Source organism: Mustelus asterias, chromosome 3, assembly GCF_964213995.1.
Source record: "Mustelus asterias chromosome 3, sMusAst1.hap1.1, whole genome shotgun sequence".
In the NCBI taxonomy this organism is placed as follows: domain Eukaryota; kingdom Metazoa; phylum Chordata; class Chondrichthyes; order Carcharhiniformes; family Triakidae; genus Mustelus; species Mustelus asterias.
The window spans coordinates 136,074,578-136,090,260 of record NC_135803.1 but is presented as its reverse complement, the minus strand read 5'-3'; the positions used below and the strand labels follow the sequence as shown (position 1 = coordinate 136,090,260).

The 15,683-nt window shown below is 43.4% G+C and overlaps 1 protein-coding gene across 2 annotated transcripts in view; it reads left to right on the top strand.

Annotated features, from left to right (window-relative positions):
• Window positions 1-15,683, top strand: part of syn2b (synapsin IIb) — a 427,582-nt gene that overhangs the window by 291,323 nt on the left and 120,576 nt on the right. For both annotated transcript variants that reach the window (XM_078203303.1, XM_078203309.1), the window contains exons 6-8: window positions 2,138-2,200; window positions 2,756-2,898; window positions 7,249-7,323. In XM_078203303.1, coding sequence (XP_078059429.1) covers window positions 2,138-2,200; window positions 2,756-2,898; window positions 7,249-7,323 — 281 coding nt within the window. The remainder of the gene's footprint in view (window positions 1-2,137; window positions 2,201-2,755; window positions 2,899-7,248; window positions 7,324-15,683) is intronic.

Genomic DNA, 15,683 nt, shown 5'->3' with positions numbered 1-15,683 from the left:
TCTGTTCCCCTTCTTAAACAATGGGACAACATTCGCTAACCTCCAATCTTCTGGTACTATACCAGAGGCCAACGACGACCTGAAGATCAGAGCCAGAGGCTCTGCAATCACTTCTCTTGCCTCCCAGAGAATCCTTGGATAAATCCCATCCGGACCAGGGGATTTATCTATTTTCAGACCCTCCAGAATATCCTGCACATCCTCCTTATCAACTGTAATACTGTCTATTCTACTCCCTTGCAACCCAGTGTCCTCCTCAGCTATATTCATGTCCCCTTGCGTGAACACCGAAGAGAAATATTGGTTCAATGCTTCACCAATCTCCTCCGGTTCCACACATAACTCCCCTCTGCCATCTATAACTGGCCCTAAACTTGCCCTAACCAACCTTCTGTTCTTGACATACCTATAGAACGCCTTAGGATTCTCTTTAACCCTATCCGCCAAAGTCTTCTCATGTCCCCTTTTAGCCCTTCTAAGCTCGCTCTTCAACTCCCTCTTAGCCAATCTAAAGCTTTCTAGTGCACTACCCGAGTGCTCACGTCTCATCCGAACATAAGCCTCCTTTTTCTTTTTAACCAACAAAGAAACTTTTTTGGTGCACCACGGTTCCCTAGCCCTACCAATTCCTCCTTTCTGTAGAATCAGGTGAATTCATAATGGGCAACAAAGAGATGGCAGACCAGCTGAACAAATACTTTGGATCTGTCTTCACTAAGGAGGACACAAATAACCTTCCAGAAATAATAGGGGACACAGGGTCTAGCATGAAGGAGGAACTGACAGAAATCCAGAACTAGAGGTCACAGGCTAAGAATAAGTGGTAAGCCATTCAGGACTTCTTCACTCAGTGAATTGTGAACCTGTGGAATTCTCTACCAATTCTCTACCAATTCATTAGATATGTTCAAGAGGGAACTGGATGTGGCCCTTGTGGCTAAAGGGATCAAGGGGTATGGAGAGAAAGTGGGAGTGGGATACTGAAAGTGCATGATCAACCGTGATCATATTGAATAGTGCTGCAGGCTCGATGGGCTGAATGGCCTACTCCTGCACCTATATTCTATGTTTCTATGTTTCTCCCTTATCTATTCTGCTAGATACATCCTCAAAAACTCCAGTAGGCTTGTCAAACATGATTTCCCTTTCATGAATCCATGTTGACTTTCATAAATCCTGTTGGTATTTTCTAAGTGTCCTGTTATTGCATTCTTTATAATAGACTATTGCATTTTTCTTACTGCTGGTGGTAGGCTAACCGGTCTGTAATTCCCCGTTTTCTCCCTCTCTCTTTTTTTAAATAGCGGGGTTACATTTGCCATCCTCCAATTTGCCTGGACTGTTCCAGAATCTACAGAACTTTGAAAGCTGACAACCAATGCATCCATTATTTTCATGGCCACCTCCTTTAGTACACTGGGATGTAAATTATCAGGCCCTGGGGATTTTAGTCCCATTAATTTCTCTTTTTTTTTAGTAATACTAATTTTCTTCAATTCCTCCTTCTCACTAAACCCTTGGTTCCTTAGCATTTCTGGGAAGTTTTTTTGTGTCTTCATCCATGATGACAGAACTAATGTAGTTGTTTAATTGCTCTGTCATTCCCTTGTTTTCTATGATAAATTTTCATGTTTTGGACTAGAAAGGACATTTGTCAAGGCAAATGGAGTGTAGCTGTTTATCGCAAGGGGAATGGAATACAAAAGTAGAGATGTTACAGTTGGGCAGGGCCTTGGTGAGACCACGTCTGGTGTACTGTGTACAGTTTTTGTCTCTTTATTTAAGAATGGACATAATTGCATTCAAGTGATATAATAACATTATCTGATCTGTGAACATAAAAATCTACCCCTTGATCTCCGACTGACCATGGCTCAGGTCTAACAACCAAATGTAGATTTCTTGGGAGATTTGTCTGCAATAAAGGTGCATTTAAATGCAAGTTGTTGTTGGCACAGGAGCTATAATATTTATCCATCTGAATTGCCAGTAAATCCTAAAGTTTCTATTTAAGGAGTAATAAAAAGAACTCAATGCTCTTGGTAATATCTGATATGGTATGAAATATGTTCTGTTCAATCATGGTGTAAATAGAATGAAAACAATGAATTAATGAGAACATTTTCTGTATTTTCAGTTAACCATGCCAACATTTCCTGCTGTTGTGAAGATTGGACATGCTCATTCAGGCATGGGAAAGGTAACTAATCTTTTATAATTGCCTAAGCCAAAAGTCAACAATTGTACAGAAACGTTTCTCTAAATCTTAAGGTTCTTGTTGTTTACCATTATAATATGATAGGACTGTATTTCTGTGCTGAAACCAACTAGCCCATTCTATCTACTACCTACAGACCAATGGTGGAATTTTCCCATCCCGGGAATCATAGCGGGCAGGACACAGACCACGATCTCGGGCGGGAATTTCGGCCTTGGGGGCCAGTGTGGTCGGAAACATGTGCCTGAAAGTTCAGAAGATTGTTTGTAACATGGGCCTAAACCTTCAATGTTATTTGGCCAAAGCTTTCTTCTGGATGTATATTTGGACTCATTAAACAAAAGTTTATGTCCAGTTTTATTTCATGCACTGTGAATGATATTATGCAATGGAAATGTGATGGAAAACCATTTCGAAATCCTCACTGAAGAAAATTACTTCTGTAATATTTCAGCAGAAATACTTCATCTGATTCTTTTCTCTTCTCTCCCTCTCTTCTACCTTTCCCCGATGCTGCCTTTTAATGGATGGTGCCAGGTGAAAGTAGAAAATCATTACGATTTTCAGGATATAGCAAGCGTGGTAGCCCTAACAAACACCTACGCCACAACAGAACCCTTCATAGACTCCAAATATGATATAAGGATTCAAAAAATAGGCAATAATTACAAGGCTTACATGTGAGCAAACATTATATATATTTCTCTGGAAAGAACATTTTGTAATAAAAAACATTTTAAAATGACTTTAAAATATAATTATTTTGTGTTTGTGAATCCCAAATCCTCTTCCCTCTACGTTTATTTTCAGTTGGTCATTTTCCATAGTTGTAACTGTGTTCATTATTTTGTAGTACGGTCCCCACTGCTTATAATGGTTCATGCTGGTGAACCAGCAGGTGAGCACTACTTTTCATAAGTTGCTATAGCCCAAAGGATGTTTCAAGTCTCAAACTGGAGGGTGCTGCAGTTCCAGAGTTCAAAGCTGTCACTGAATTATTGCAGTAAGAAGTTTAACAACACCAGGTTAAAGTCCAACAGGTTTATTTGGTAGCAAAAACCCCAAGCTTTCGGAGTGCTGCTCCTTCGTCAGGTGAGTGGGAATTCTGTTCACAAACAGGGCATATAAAGACACAGACTCAATTTGCAGAATAATGGTTGGAATGCGAATACTTACAGCTAATCAAGTCTTAAAGGTACAAACAATGTGAATGGAGAGAGCACCAAGACAGGTGCCACAGCTTGCCTGGACTTGCAGAATTTCACTGGCTGTCCTGTCTGGAGACAATACACATCTCTTTGGCCTGTCTTGGTGCTGTCTCCACTCACATTGTTTGTACCTTTAAGACTTGATTAGTTGTAAGTATTCCCATTCCAACCATTATTCTGTAAATTGAGTCTGTGTCTTTATATGCCCTGTTTGTGAACAGAATTCCCACTCACCTGACGAAGGAGCAGTGCTCCGAAAGCTTGTGGCTTTTGCTACCAAATAAACCTGTTGGACTTCAACCTGGTGTTGTTAAATTTCTTACTGTGTTTACCCCAGTCCAACGCCGGCATCGCCACATTCTGAATTATTGCAGCAGACAAGATGAAGCAGCAGCACATTCTGGGCTGATTTAGCATTGTGCTAATTATGCCTGCTTAAATTTGCAGAGCATGATGTAAATTTTTAAAAAGGCTATACTTCATTGATAAAAGAATTGTGTTTTGCCTTTCTTGGAGAGTATCCGATTGAACAAAAGATGCATGTAGACCAGGAAAAAAAACCCAGCATTCTTGTTTCTCTTGACAAACCCAACTTTTAATATAGTTGAGGATTCCTTCCATGCATGGTATTATTGGTTTTTATATTAGTTTGTACTGCATGTTTTACCATTGAGCACAGCTGCTGCACATGTGGAAAGATTTCTTTGCTACTGCAAGTTATTAATTAGGACTGCTGGGTAATGGGGGGGCGGGGGGGGGGGCGGTGTGTGTGGCAGGGCAGCACGATGGCACAGTGGTTAGCACTGCTGCCTCACAGTACCAGGGACCTGGGTTCGATTCCCAGCTTGAGTGACTGTCTGTGTCGAGTTTGCACGTTGTCTGCATGGGTTTCCTCCGGGTGCTCAGGTTTCTTCCCACAGTCTAAAAGGCAGGCTGGTTAGGTGCATTGGCCATACAAAATTCCCCCACAGTGTATCCAAACAGGGTCTGGAGTATGGCGACGAGGGGATTTTCACAGTAACTTCATTCCAGTGGTAATGTAAGCCTACTTGTGACACCTATAAGTAAATTTTAATTTAATTTTAACATTCTGTGCAGCTTATCAAGATGCAAAACAGTAAGTGAGCTCAGTGGTGCTTGCTTAAAATAAGCACCGCATTTAAGTTAGGACAAACAATTTTGAAATCAACACTGGTACAATGATTTTGGCTGCAGCTTTTTGGTCAATATAAGTAACGGCTCATTTTAAACATGGGTGTTTTAAGTGGTCGGAACTATATACACCTCACTATAAATACAAAAACATTTCTCATTTAATGGTATTATACTGGCAAACAGGTGCTGGAGGCAGAGGGGAAAGGAGTGTTACTTTAAGATAACAGGGATAAAATACTTTATTCTGAAAATCACTATGCATTCTGTAGAAATTGCTGCATAGAAACAAGCCATACAGCCCAAAAAATGAATCCTCTCTTCATGACATCAACACTTTAGACACATGTTACATTCTTGAAGTCCTGCTCCTATACATTCCTAATCTCTCTGTTACAACTGTATTTATAGTGAATTGCTAATCACCCATAGAACCCCTACGGTGCCGAAGGAGGCCATTCGACCCATCGAGTCGGCACCACTTACCCTGCACATCTTTGGACTGTGGGAGCAAACCGGAGCACCCGGAGGAAACCCACGTAAATATGGGGAGAAAACCTCATACAGAAAGTCACCCAAGGCCAGAATTGAACCCAGGTCTCTGGTGCTGTGAGGTGGCAGCACTAACCACTGTGCCACCGTGATGCCCTCCCTTCAACTGTTTCTCTCTTTCTCCAGAACATGGTGCCACTGTAATCATTTAATGACCTTGCCCAGAGACCTCATCCTACCCACAGGAGGTCAGTTAGAGAGGACAATTTGCTTAGAGCATTCTGCTCCAGTCTAACCTCCCTCATCTCTCTGACCTATCACCATTCCTTCCTAACACTGCCAGTGGGGAGGCTATCCTCTGAAACTCTTGTGCCACTGTCTCCCCGCTGTACCTTTTGCTCCAGAAACCTTTCTTCCTCCCTAATATAAAAGTTAATTTATTAGTCACAAGTAGGCTTACATTCACACTGCAATGAAGTTACTATGAAAATCCCCGAGTCGCCACACTCCGGCGCTGTTTGGGTACACTGAGGGAGAATTTAGCATGGTCAATTCACCTAACCAGCGTGTCTTTGGAGTGTGGGAGGAAACTGGAGCACCTGGAGGAAACCCACACAGATATAGGGAGAGCGTGTCAACTCCACACAGACAATAACCCAAATCGGGATCAAACCTGGGTCCCTGGCACTGTGAGGCAGCAGTACTAACCACTGTGCCGCTGTGCCACCCCATGTTGAACTATTTCCAATTCCACCTGAAATTCCGAGACCTTGATCTCATGTAGTCCCAGTCGGGCAAACTTCCTGCAAGTAAGCTTGCCTGATAAACATTTGTAACAGCTGAAAACATACCGCAGAAATATGAACAGAAAATACTGGAAACAGTAATAGATGAATGATCTTCCATCAGAGCTGAGTATGATATGCTTGACTGAATCTTATTGAATGATGGCAAATGCTATCTGTAGGCGCCAGTTCACTACAGTTGTGCAATAAACTTTAAAGTTCAGTCAAAGAGGGGGGAAACACGCAAAAAGTTCAAAATTACTTACCCACTACTCATGAATTCCCACCCATGTAAAATTCTCAATTTTTGGAAGTTGTTTGCACTCAATGCCCATCTCAATCCTTTATCAGCTCATGCTGCGATGTTTTCTCTGTTGGAACTTGTAAATCTGAAACAAGAACAACTTGTAATACCATAAAGAAAGCAGTTTTCTACAATTAAGTTGTAAAGCCTGAATATTTCTGAAAGGAGTTTTTAAAACGTACATCTAAAATTTTTGGGGTGCTACACTTTTGCTTCGAACAGAAACTTTCAATACATTACGGGCGACACGGTGGCACAGTGGTTAGCACTGCTGCTTCACAGTTCCAGTGACCTGGGTTCGATTCCCGGCTTGGGTCACTGTTTGTGTGGAGTTTGCACATTCTCCCCGGGTCTGCCTGGATTTCCTCCAGGTGCTCCGGTTTCCTCCCACAGTCCAAAGATGTGCAGGTTAGGTTGATTGGCCAAGCTAAATCGCCCCTTAGTGTCCCAGGATGCGTAGGTTAGAGGGATTAGTGGGTAAATATATAGGGATACGGGGATGGGGCCTGGGGGGGGATTGTTGTTGGTGCAGGCTCGATGGGCCGAATGGTCTCTTTCTGCACTGTAGGGTTTCTACGCTTTCTACAATATTTTAAAGAGAGAAAATACATCCCTTACTAATAAGATTGCTTTGCAACTCTTCCTAATTACTATTAAATTAATCAAGTTAATTGTTTTTGAAGCGATCTGGGTTGGCATGGTATGCTGAAAAATGCAAATCAAAAGTATTTTCCTGATAACTGAACAGAAAGATGATTATTAAATGGTTAGCAAATCTAACACTGGAGTGGTCGATTCAGGCTGTGTATGACACTGAGTTGTAGCTTAATTACATTTAGATGTAGAAAGAAACAAAGCCACAAAATACTTAGTTTTCCTTCGATCTCATCCAACAATAGTGTTGGAATCCTGTGCAAAAGCAGATTTATTAAACAGTACTAGTTAAAATAAGATTATTAGATCGGATGAATGGTGATTGCATATAAGTTACGGCTAAATTTATTTTGAAGTCATGCTGAAATGTTGAACTCCAGAATCATGGAGAAATAGAACCGAATGCACTCGCTGTAATTTATTTATCTTTTCTAGGAGAACATCGATATCTGGAAACTGGAAAACAAATACTGGGTCAGCCATGCTCGAACAGATTGCAATGACAGACAGGTGAGTGCTTGACTGATACAAAGAATCACATGCCATACAAATATGTACACTGGAGTATAAATGTATGCCACAATATTGTTCAGTGTACATTATTTCTAGATCAGTTTGGAGAATATAGATCCAATTTTGTGGTGTGGTGCACCAAGAGTGTATTGTTAGAACTTAATATGCAGATCCTTTGCACATTTCCTACAGGACTGCCATTCTGAGGTCTACTGTAATCATGTGTTGGAATGCTCATGAACATTCATGTCATTAAGCCCCAGATTTTATATAAATATATTTAAATGCACACCTTGCAAAAACCTATATGGTTCCACCAAGTTTGCTCATTTTCCTTGGGCACCTATTTGAAAATAGTTTTCCATTGATAAGGAAGATCTTAAAGTTACAAAGGCTTCAGGTGAAACATTGCCATGACAAGTTTGGTGGCAGGAGGGCAGGTGAGGGGTTGGTAGATGGAGACCCCACGACCTTTCTACCTCCACCCGAATTAAGGGCAAGACAGGAAGGCCCGTGGACAGCCTTCCCACTCCACCATCAATTGAGGCCCTTAAATAGCAGGCCACTCAACATGGGAAGAGCATGCAGGCTCCCGGAGGTGGGGTTCCTCATTTCAAGGTAATCAGTGCCTGACTACCTGTGATGCCTACATTCAATGAATGAATAAGAAGAAGTGAGAATACTTGTGAATCTAGCAAGTCAGCAAAAGCAAGTTAAAAGTTCAAATGGTAGAAATTAGTTTGAGAAGAAACATTTTGAAACTAACCTAAACAATTATTTTCTAAATTTTGATTCTACACTTGACAGCACTAATTATTATTACCCAAAAATATCATTAGAGATTCAGATTCATAGAAGCATAGAATTTCCAGAGTGCAGAAGGAGGCCATTTGGCCCATCGAGTTTGCATCGACAACAATCCCACCCAGGCCTTATCCCCATAACCCCACGTATTTACCCTGCTAATTTAACATGGCTAATCAACCTAACCTGCACGTCTTTAGAATGTGGGAGGAACCTGGAGCACCCGAAACCCACGCAGACACGGGGAAAACGTTCAAACTCCATACGCAGTCACCCAAGGCTGGAATTGAACCTGGGTCCCTGGTGCTATCATTACACATTACGAGGTCCAAGATAGCTTTCTCACTTTTTCTGGCCCCATAAAACCCCACCCCCTCCCTCTTCTCTTTGATTGCAAGGCAAAATGGAAGAGCATTACGTAATGAAAGGCACGGTTATGAATTTAAGTAGCTTTTTTTTCTGTTTTGTTTGTCTTATGCATTATATCATTTCCTAGCTTGGGAAATGTTGCAAATATATAGAAAGTCGGTTGGGATCTTTACAGGGAGCAATAAGTGAGGTCATTAATCATAGAATCCCTACAGTGCAGCAGGAGGCCATTCAGCCCATCAAGCGTGCATGGACAACAATCCCAATCCAGCCCCTATCCCCCTAACTCCATGTATTTACCCTGCTAATCCCGCTGACACTAAGGGGCAAGTTGACAAGGCCAATCAACCCAACCCACATGTCTTTGGAGTGTGGGAGGAAACCAGAGCACCCGGAGGAAACCTACGCAGACACGGGGAGAAGGTGTAAACTCCCCACAGACAGTGACCTGAGGCCGGAATTGAACCCGGGTCCCTGGTGCTGTGAGGCAGCAGTGCTAACCACTGTGCCGTCCCAATTAATTAATAGGAAAGAACAAATAAAGGGAGGCGAACAGCAAGGGGTAATTCGGAATCTCAACGGTTGACTCCTGTCACAGAGTGGAGATAATCGGGGATGAATGACCAAGGAACAGATAGATTGTTAAGTGAAAACTGGCAGATAACATGCAGCAAAATACCAGGAAGATAACTGCTGTGAATACAACTAAATAAGGAGAAATGTTATAGAAAAGATGTGCACTAAAGGGAAATCAATAGAAGCACTAAGACAGAATTGAAAATGTACAAAAACAGAAATACTGGAAATAAGTGCCAGAAATACATGCCCGTCTGGCTTACTCCTGCTCCTATTTCTCATGTTCACATCTCCTTATGCCAAGTTCACCAATGCCCATATGTTTCCACCTTTTGTTCAGTCCTATTAATGGACTCACTTCTTTTTTAGTTTCCAATTCTTCAAGTGCTGTGCACCCAAGGTGTTAACAATTAGGAAGGCAAATGCCAGGTTGGCCTTTATTACAAGAGGGTTAGAATACAGGAACAAAGAAGTTGTACTACATTCTAAAAAGTTTTGGTACTAATTTAGAAACATAGAAATTAGAATCAGGAGTCGGCCATTCGGCTTTTCGAGCCTGCTCCGCCATTCATTTTAATCATGGCTGATCATCAAATTCAATATCCTAATCCCCCTTCGCCCACATGTACCTTCATCCCTTTAGCCCCAAGCGCTATATCTGATCAGATAACTGATGCGCGATTAAATCACTCGGGAGGCTAGATTGTACCCGGGAAATTGATGCGCGATTAAATCACTCGGGAGGCTAGATTGTACCCGGGAACTAAAGGCTTTTATTACTAACAAGAATGGAGCACACTATATATAATACAATCCCAGACTAAAGGGTTACCAGGCAGTGCAGTGACCTTTATACTTCTCCAGGTAGGCGGAGCCAACTGGAGTGTACCACAGAACAATATCAACAGGTAGAACACCCCAACCCTAACCCCAACAGTGACAACAGTAACATATCTACAAATACCCATAGTGCTGACCATCTATGGTTCAGTACTCATAGTGGTAACCAACTATGGTTCACCACAATAACGTTTTGGCCTCAACTACTATCTATGGTGATAAGTTCCACATATTCACCAGCCTCTGGGTGAAGAAATTTCTCCTCACCTCAGTTCTAAAAGGTTTACCCCTTATTCTCAATCTAAAGTAAAGTTAAAATTTATTTATTAGTCACAAGTAGGCTTACATTAACACTGCAATGAAGTCACTATGAAAATCCCCTAGTCGCCACACTCTGGAGCCTGTTCGGGTAACACTGAGGGAGAATTTAGCATGGCCAATGCACGCAACCAGCACATCTTTCAGAATGTGGGAAGAAGCCAGAACACCTGGAGGAAACCCACACAGACATGGGGAGAACATGCGGACTCCACACAGACAGTGACCCAATCCAGGAATCGAACCCAGGTCCCCTGGGCTGTGAGGCGGCAGTGCTAACCACTGTGCCACCATTATGACCCCTGGTTCGGGACTCCCCCACCAATGGGAACATTCTTTCTGAATCTACCCTGTCTGACCCTGTTAGAATTTTATAAGTTTCTATGAAATCCCCTCTCACTCTTCTAAACTCCAGTGAATATAATCCTAACTGACTTCGTCTCTCCTCATGTGACAGACCTGCCATTCCAGGAATCAGCCTGGTAAACCTTTGCTGTACTTTTCTGGTCGTTCACGCCCTGCCGCCCGCTGCTTGCGAGGACGGAGAATTTGGTGCTCAGGCAAATCTCTGTTCGCTGCAGCGGGACCGGAAAATCCCACCGGCGTGAATGGCTGGAAAATTCCACCCCACATCTGGAACATCATGCCCAGTGTGGTTCTCCACAGTTAAGAAAGGATATATTTGCATTGGGGGCAGTACAACAAAGGTTCACTAAGTTAATCCCTGGGGTGAGGGGATTGTCCTATGATGAGAGGATGAGGAAATTGGGCTTATATTCTATGGAGTTTAGAAAAACAAGAGACAACCTCATTCAAACCTTCAGAATTCTGATGGGGCTTGATATGGTAGATGCTGTGAAATTCTTTTAGCTGTTGGAAAACCGAAATCAGGGAGGCAGAGTCTCAGGATAAAGGACTGTTGTTGAGGACTATGAGGAGAAATTACTTCACTCAAAGTGTGAAGAATCTTAGGAATTCTCTACCCCAGAGTGCTGCGGATGCTCCATCACTGAATGCATTTATACCTGGATTGACAGATTTTTGGTCTCTTGGGGAATTAATGGACATGAGGAGCAGACAGGGAAGTGGAGTTGAAGCCCGAATTGTATGTCCTAAGCACCTGAAACGATAATGACAAACCCAGCCCTGTCAGCGCTGCAGGACTGCGGGGTGACACAGTGCCAGGGATCCGGGTTCAATTCCCGGCTTGGGTCACTGTGTGGAGTCTGCACATTCTCCCTGTATCTGCGTGGGTTTCCTCCGGGTGCCCTGGTTTCCTCCCACAATCCAAAGGCGTGCTGGTTTGGTGCAATGGCCATGCTAAATTCTCCTTCAGTGTACCCGAACAGGTGCCAGAGTGTGGCGACTAAGGAATTTTCACAGTAACTTCATTGCAGTGTTAATGTAAGCCTACTTGTGACACTGATAAATAAACTAATTTAATTTAAGTCCTCCGTACGAACATCTGGGGGCTAATGGCAAAATTGGGAGAGCTGTCTCACAGACTAATCATACTCTCGGAATCATACCTTACAGATAATGTCCCAAACACCACCATCCCCATTCCTGGGTATGCCTTGTCCACCCAGCAGTGATAAACAATCAGGAGGGAGTTGCCCTGGGAGTCCTCAATGTCAATCTGGAGCCCATGAAGTTTCATGGCACAAGATTAAACATGGGCAAGGAAACTTCTGTTGATTAGTACACATAGTTCCCCCCTCAGCAGATGAATCAGTACTTAACACTACTTGGAAAAAGCATTGAGGTTAGCAAAGCATCGAACATGCTCAACCAGCTGAATGGCCTCCTCCTACTCCTATTTTCTATATAAGACCTGGACAATATCCAGACTTGGGCTGATAACTGACAAGTAACATTCTCACCACACAAGTGCCAAGCAATGACCATCTCCAACAAGAGAGAATCTAACCATCGCCCCATGATATTCAATAGCATTAAAATCATTGGGTCGCCCATTATCAATATCCTAAGGGTTACCATAGACCAGAAACTGAACTGGACCCGCCATATAGAACTTTGGTGAGGCCACAGCTAGAGCACTGTGGGCAGTTCTGGTCGCCACATTATAGGAAGGATGTGCTTGTACTGGAGAGGGTACAGAGGAGATTCACCAGGAAGCTGCCTGGGATGGAACATTTAAGTTAGGAAGAGAAGTTAGGTACGCTTGGGTTGTTTTCATTCGAGCAGAGAGGACTGAGGGGCGACCTGATCGAGGTGTACAAGATTATGAGGGACATGGACAGAGTGGGTAAGGAGCAGCTGTTCCTCCGAGTTGAAGGGTCAGTCATGAGGGGACATAGGTCAAGGTGAGAGGCAGGAGGTTTAGGGGGGATGTGAGGAAATACATTTTTACCCAGAGGGTGATGATGGTCTGGAATGGGAGCTGGTAGAGGCGGGTTGCCTCACATCCTTTAAAAAGTATCTGGATGAGCCCCTGGCACATCATAACACTCAGGGCTATGGGCCAAGTGCTGGCAGATGGGATTAGGTGGGAGTTCAGGTGTTTCTAATGTGTCGGTGTGGACTTGATGGGCCAAGGGGCCTCTTCTGCACTGTGTGATTCTGATTCTATGATATAAATACTGAGTCTACAAGAGCAAGTCAGAGGTTGGGAATCCTGCAGCAGGTAACTAACCTCCTGACTCCCCAAAGCCAGTCCACAATTTGCAAGACCAAGTCAGAAGAGTGATGAAATACTCTCCACTTGACTGGACAAGTGCAGCTCCAAAAACACTCAAGACGCTTGACACCATCCAGGACAAAGCAATCTGCTTGATTGGCACCACATCCACAAACACTTCACTCCCTCCACAACTGACACAGTAGCAGCAGGAACTCACCAAAGCGCTTCCAAACCCACAACCACTACCACCTAGAAGGACAAGGGCAGCAGAAACATGGGAACACCACCACCTGGAAGTTCCCCTCCAAGCCACTCACCATCCTGACTTGGAAATATATCGCCGTTGCTCACTGTCGCTGGGTAAAATCATGGAACTCCTTCTGTAACAGCACTGTGGGTGTACCTACACTGTGTGGGCTGCAGTGGTTCAAGAATGCAGCTCAGCACCACCTTCTCAAGGGCAATGGAGAGGCGATGGCCTGATAGTATTATTGCTAGACTATTAATTCAGAAACTCATTGACTTTTCTGGGGACCTGAATTCGAATCCCGCCACAGCAGATGGTGGAATTTGAATTCAATAAAAAATATCTGGAATTAAGAATCTACTGATGACTATGAAACTATTGTCCATTGTCAGAAAAACCTATCTGGTTCACTAGTGTCCTTTAGGGAAGGAAATCTTCCGTCCTTACGTGGTCTGGCCTACATGTGATTCCAGAGCCACAGCAACGTGGTTGACTCCCAACTGCCCACGGGCAACTAGGGATTGGCAATAAATACTGGCCCGCCAGCGACGCCCATGTTCCACCATTGAATTAAAAGAAAATTAAGAATGGGCCTCGCCAACAAATTCCTTGAATGATTACAAAAAGAACGCAGGAGCAGGCTCAATCGGCCTATGGTTGCTGCTTCCTTTTCTTGTGTTCCTGTCTATTCGATCTGTTGCTCAACTGGACACTGCTTTATTCTGATCTTGCCAACTATTTTCTTGACGTGAGTTGAACATTTCACATGCTCTTAGGCTAGATTAAATAACAACCAGAGCATCTGGTTCCAATTTACTTGAAAACCTTCAAACTGCTCATTCTCAATGGTGTGTTGGGTGAAACATGGATAAAGAGCTTTAATAGAGAAAATGTTCTGGTTATATTTACCCAAGAGAATATCTATGAAACCATTATGAGTTCTTTCCACAGCTTAAACATTGAAATAATTGAAAAACATAGTGATTTGAAAGAACATCCTAAACTGTAATTGCAGCAGATTAAGTTTATCCAATTTCCTTTATCGATGATATTTTCTTTTTTTTTGGTCAGTTGTCAGTGTCATATTCAATCTTCCAGCCCATTTTGAAGCTCAGTAAAATAAATTGAAGTGAATTTTATCTGAAAATTAAACCATTTTATAAAGGCAAAATTAATGGAGCTCTCTAGTACTTGCAGTGCCACTGAACGGATCACCAATGGCTTTCTGCGCCCCACACTTCCATGTGCGGGCGCCTCGATCAGGCACAGAGAATGAAAGGCAGACCTCACTAGCCCACAGGTAAATCTGACAGAGGTTGATGGGCGCTCTTCCTGGATGGCAAGTCCCCCACCTGCTGTTGTTGGAATACCAGTGGCAGCAGGATAAGGCCCTTAGGTAGCTCTTAAGTAGCTACTTAAGAGTCTCAATTGGCCTTCAGGCGGGAAGGCCACCTCCACCTGCCTGGCTTGGAGCCTTATCGGGGGGAGTTGGTATCCGGTGGCATTTCCACCTAGCGGGCACGTACCCAATCAAACAGATCACATCCACCTTCAAACTCAACCCCCATGGTGGTGATTGGGGGAATTAAATACCTTCTCTGTTATTCCAATTCCTAACTCTTACCCCAAGAAGTAACATTGCCACTACACTCTCCACCATCGCCCTGGCATTAATGCGCCCCTCATAGAACCCCTACAGTGCAGAAGAGACCATTCGGCCCATCAAGTCTGCACCAACACTCTGAGAGAGTATTTTACCCAGGCCTCTCCCCCGCCCTATCCCCATTAATTCCACTCATTTTCCCATAGCTAATCCACTTAACCCGCACGTCTCTGGACTGTGGGAGGAAACCGGAACACCCGGAGGAAATCCACAAAGACACGGGGTGAACATGCAAACTCCACACAGGCAGTCACCCAAAGGGCCGGAATTGAACCTGGATCCCTGGAGTTGTGAAGCAGCAGTGCTAACCACTGTGCCACCGTGCCACCCTTGAGCAACATTTCTGCCACCTCCCCGAGGAAAAGCAGATGGAAAAAGTAAAGGTGAAAGAATAAGAGACAAATTGAGAAAAGAAGGAATACGCCACCACCCAGGCCTCAATGAGCAGCATTTTAGCTTCACCTTTCTCTAACAATGTAAATTCTACCCGTGCCCAAGAGGAGGAAGGTGTTGGGATGAGTTAGGAGGAGGATGACATAGTGAGGAAATAGCGTAAATCTGCACTCACGCATTATTTGTGCAAATCCCGGAACCTCGTGTGAGTGGCATTTTACAAAGGGGCAGAGTTATTTAAATAAATGACAATGTTTCGACGTATCTCAGAAGTGGCGTAAAACTGGCATAAATTATTTAGGCTTGAACCTTCTTCATAAAAAATACCAACCCAAGTTGCACCAAGCCAATAGTTGCACCAGGACTTCCAGGAAATTTCAGACAATATTAGTTCAAGGTCCTACAAGTGTGTACCTTTCTGTATAGCAAGGTCACCACTATAATGTGGGGACGTGAATATGAAATAACTCTTTTCCTCTAGCAGCCGTCTTGCTATGCTGCTA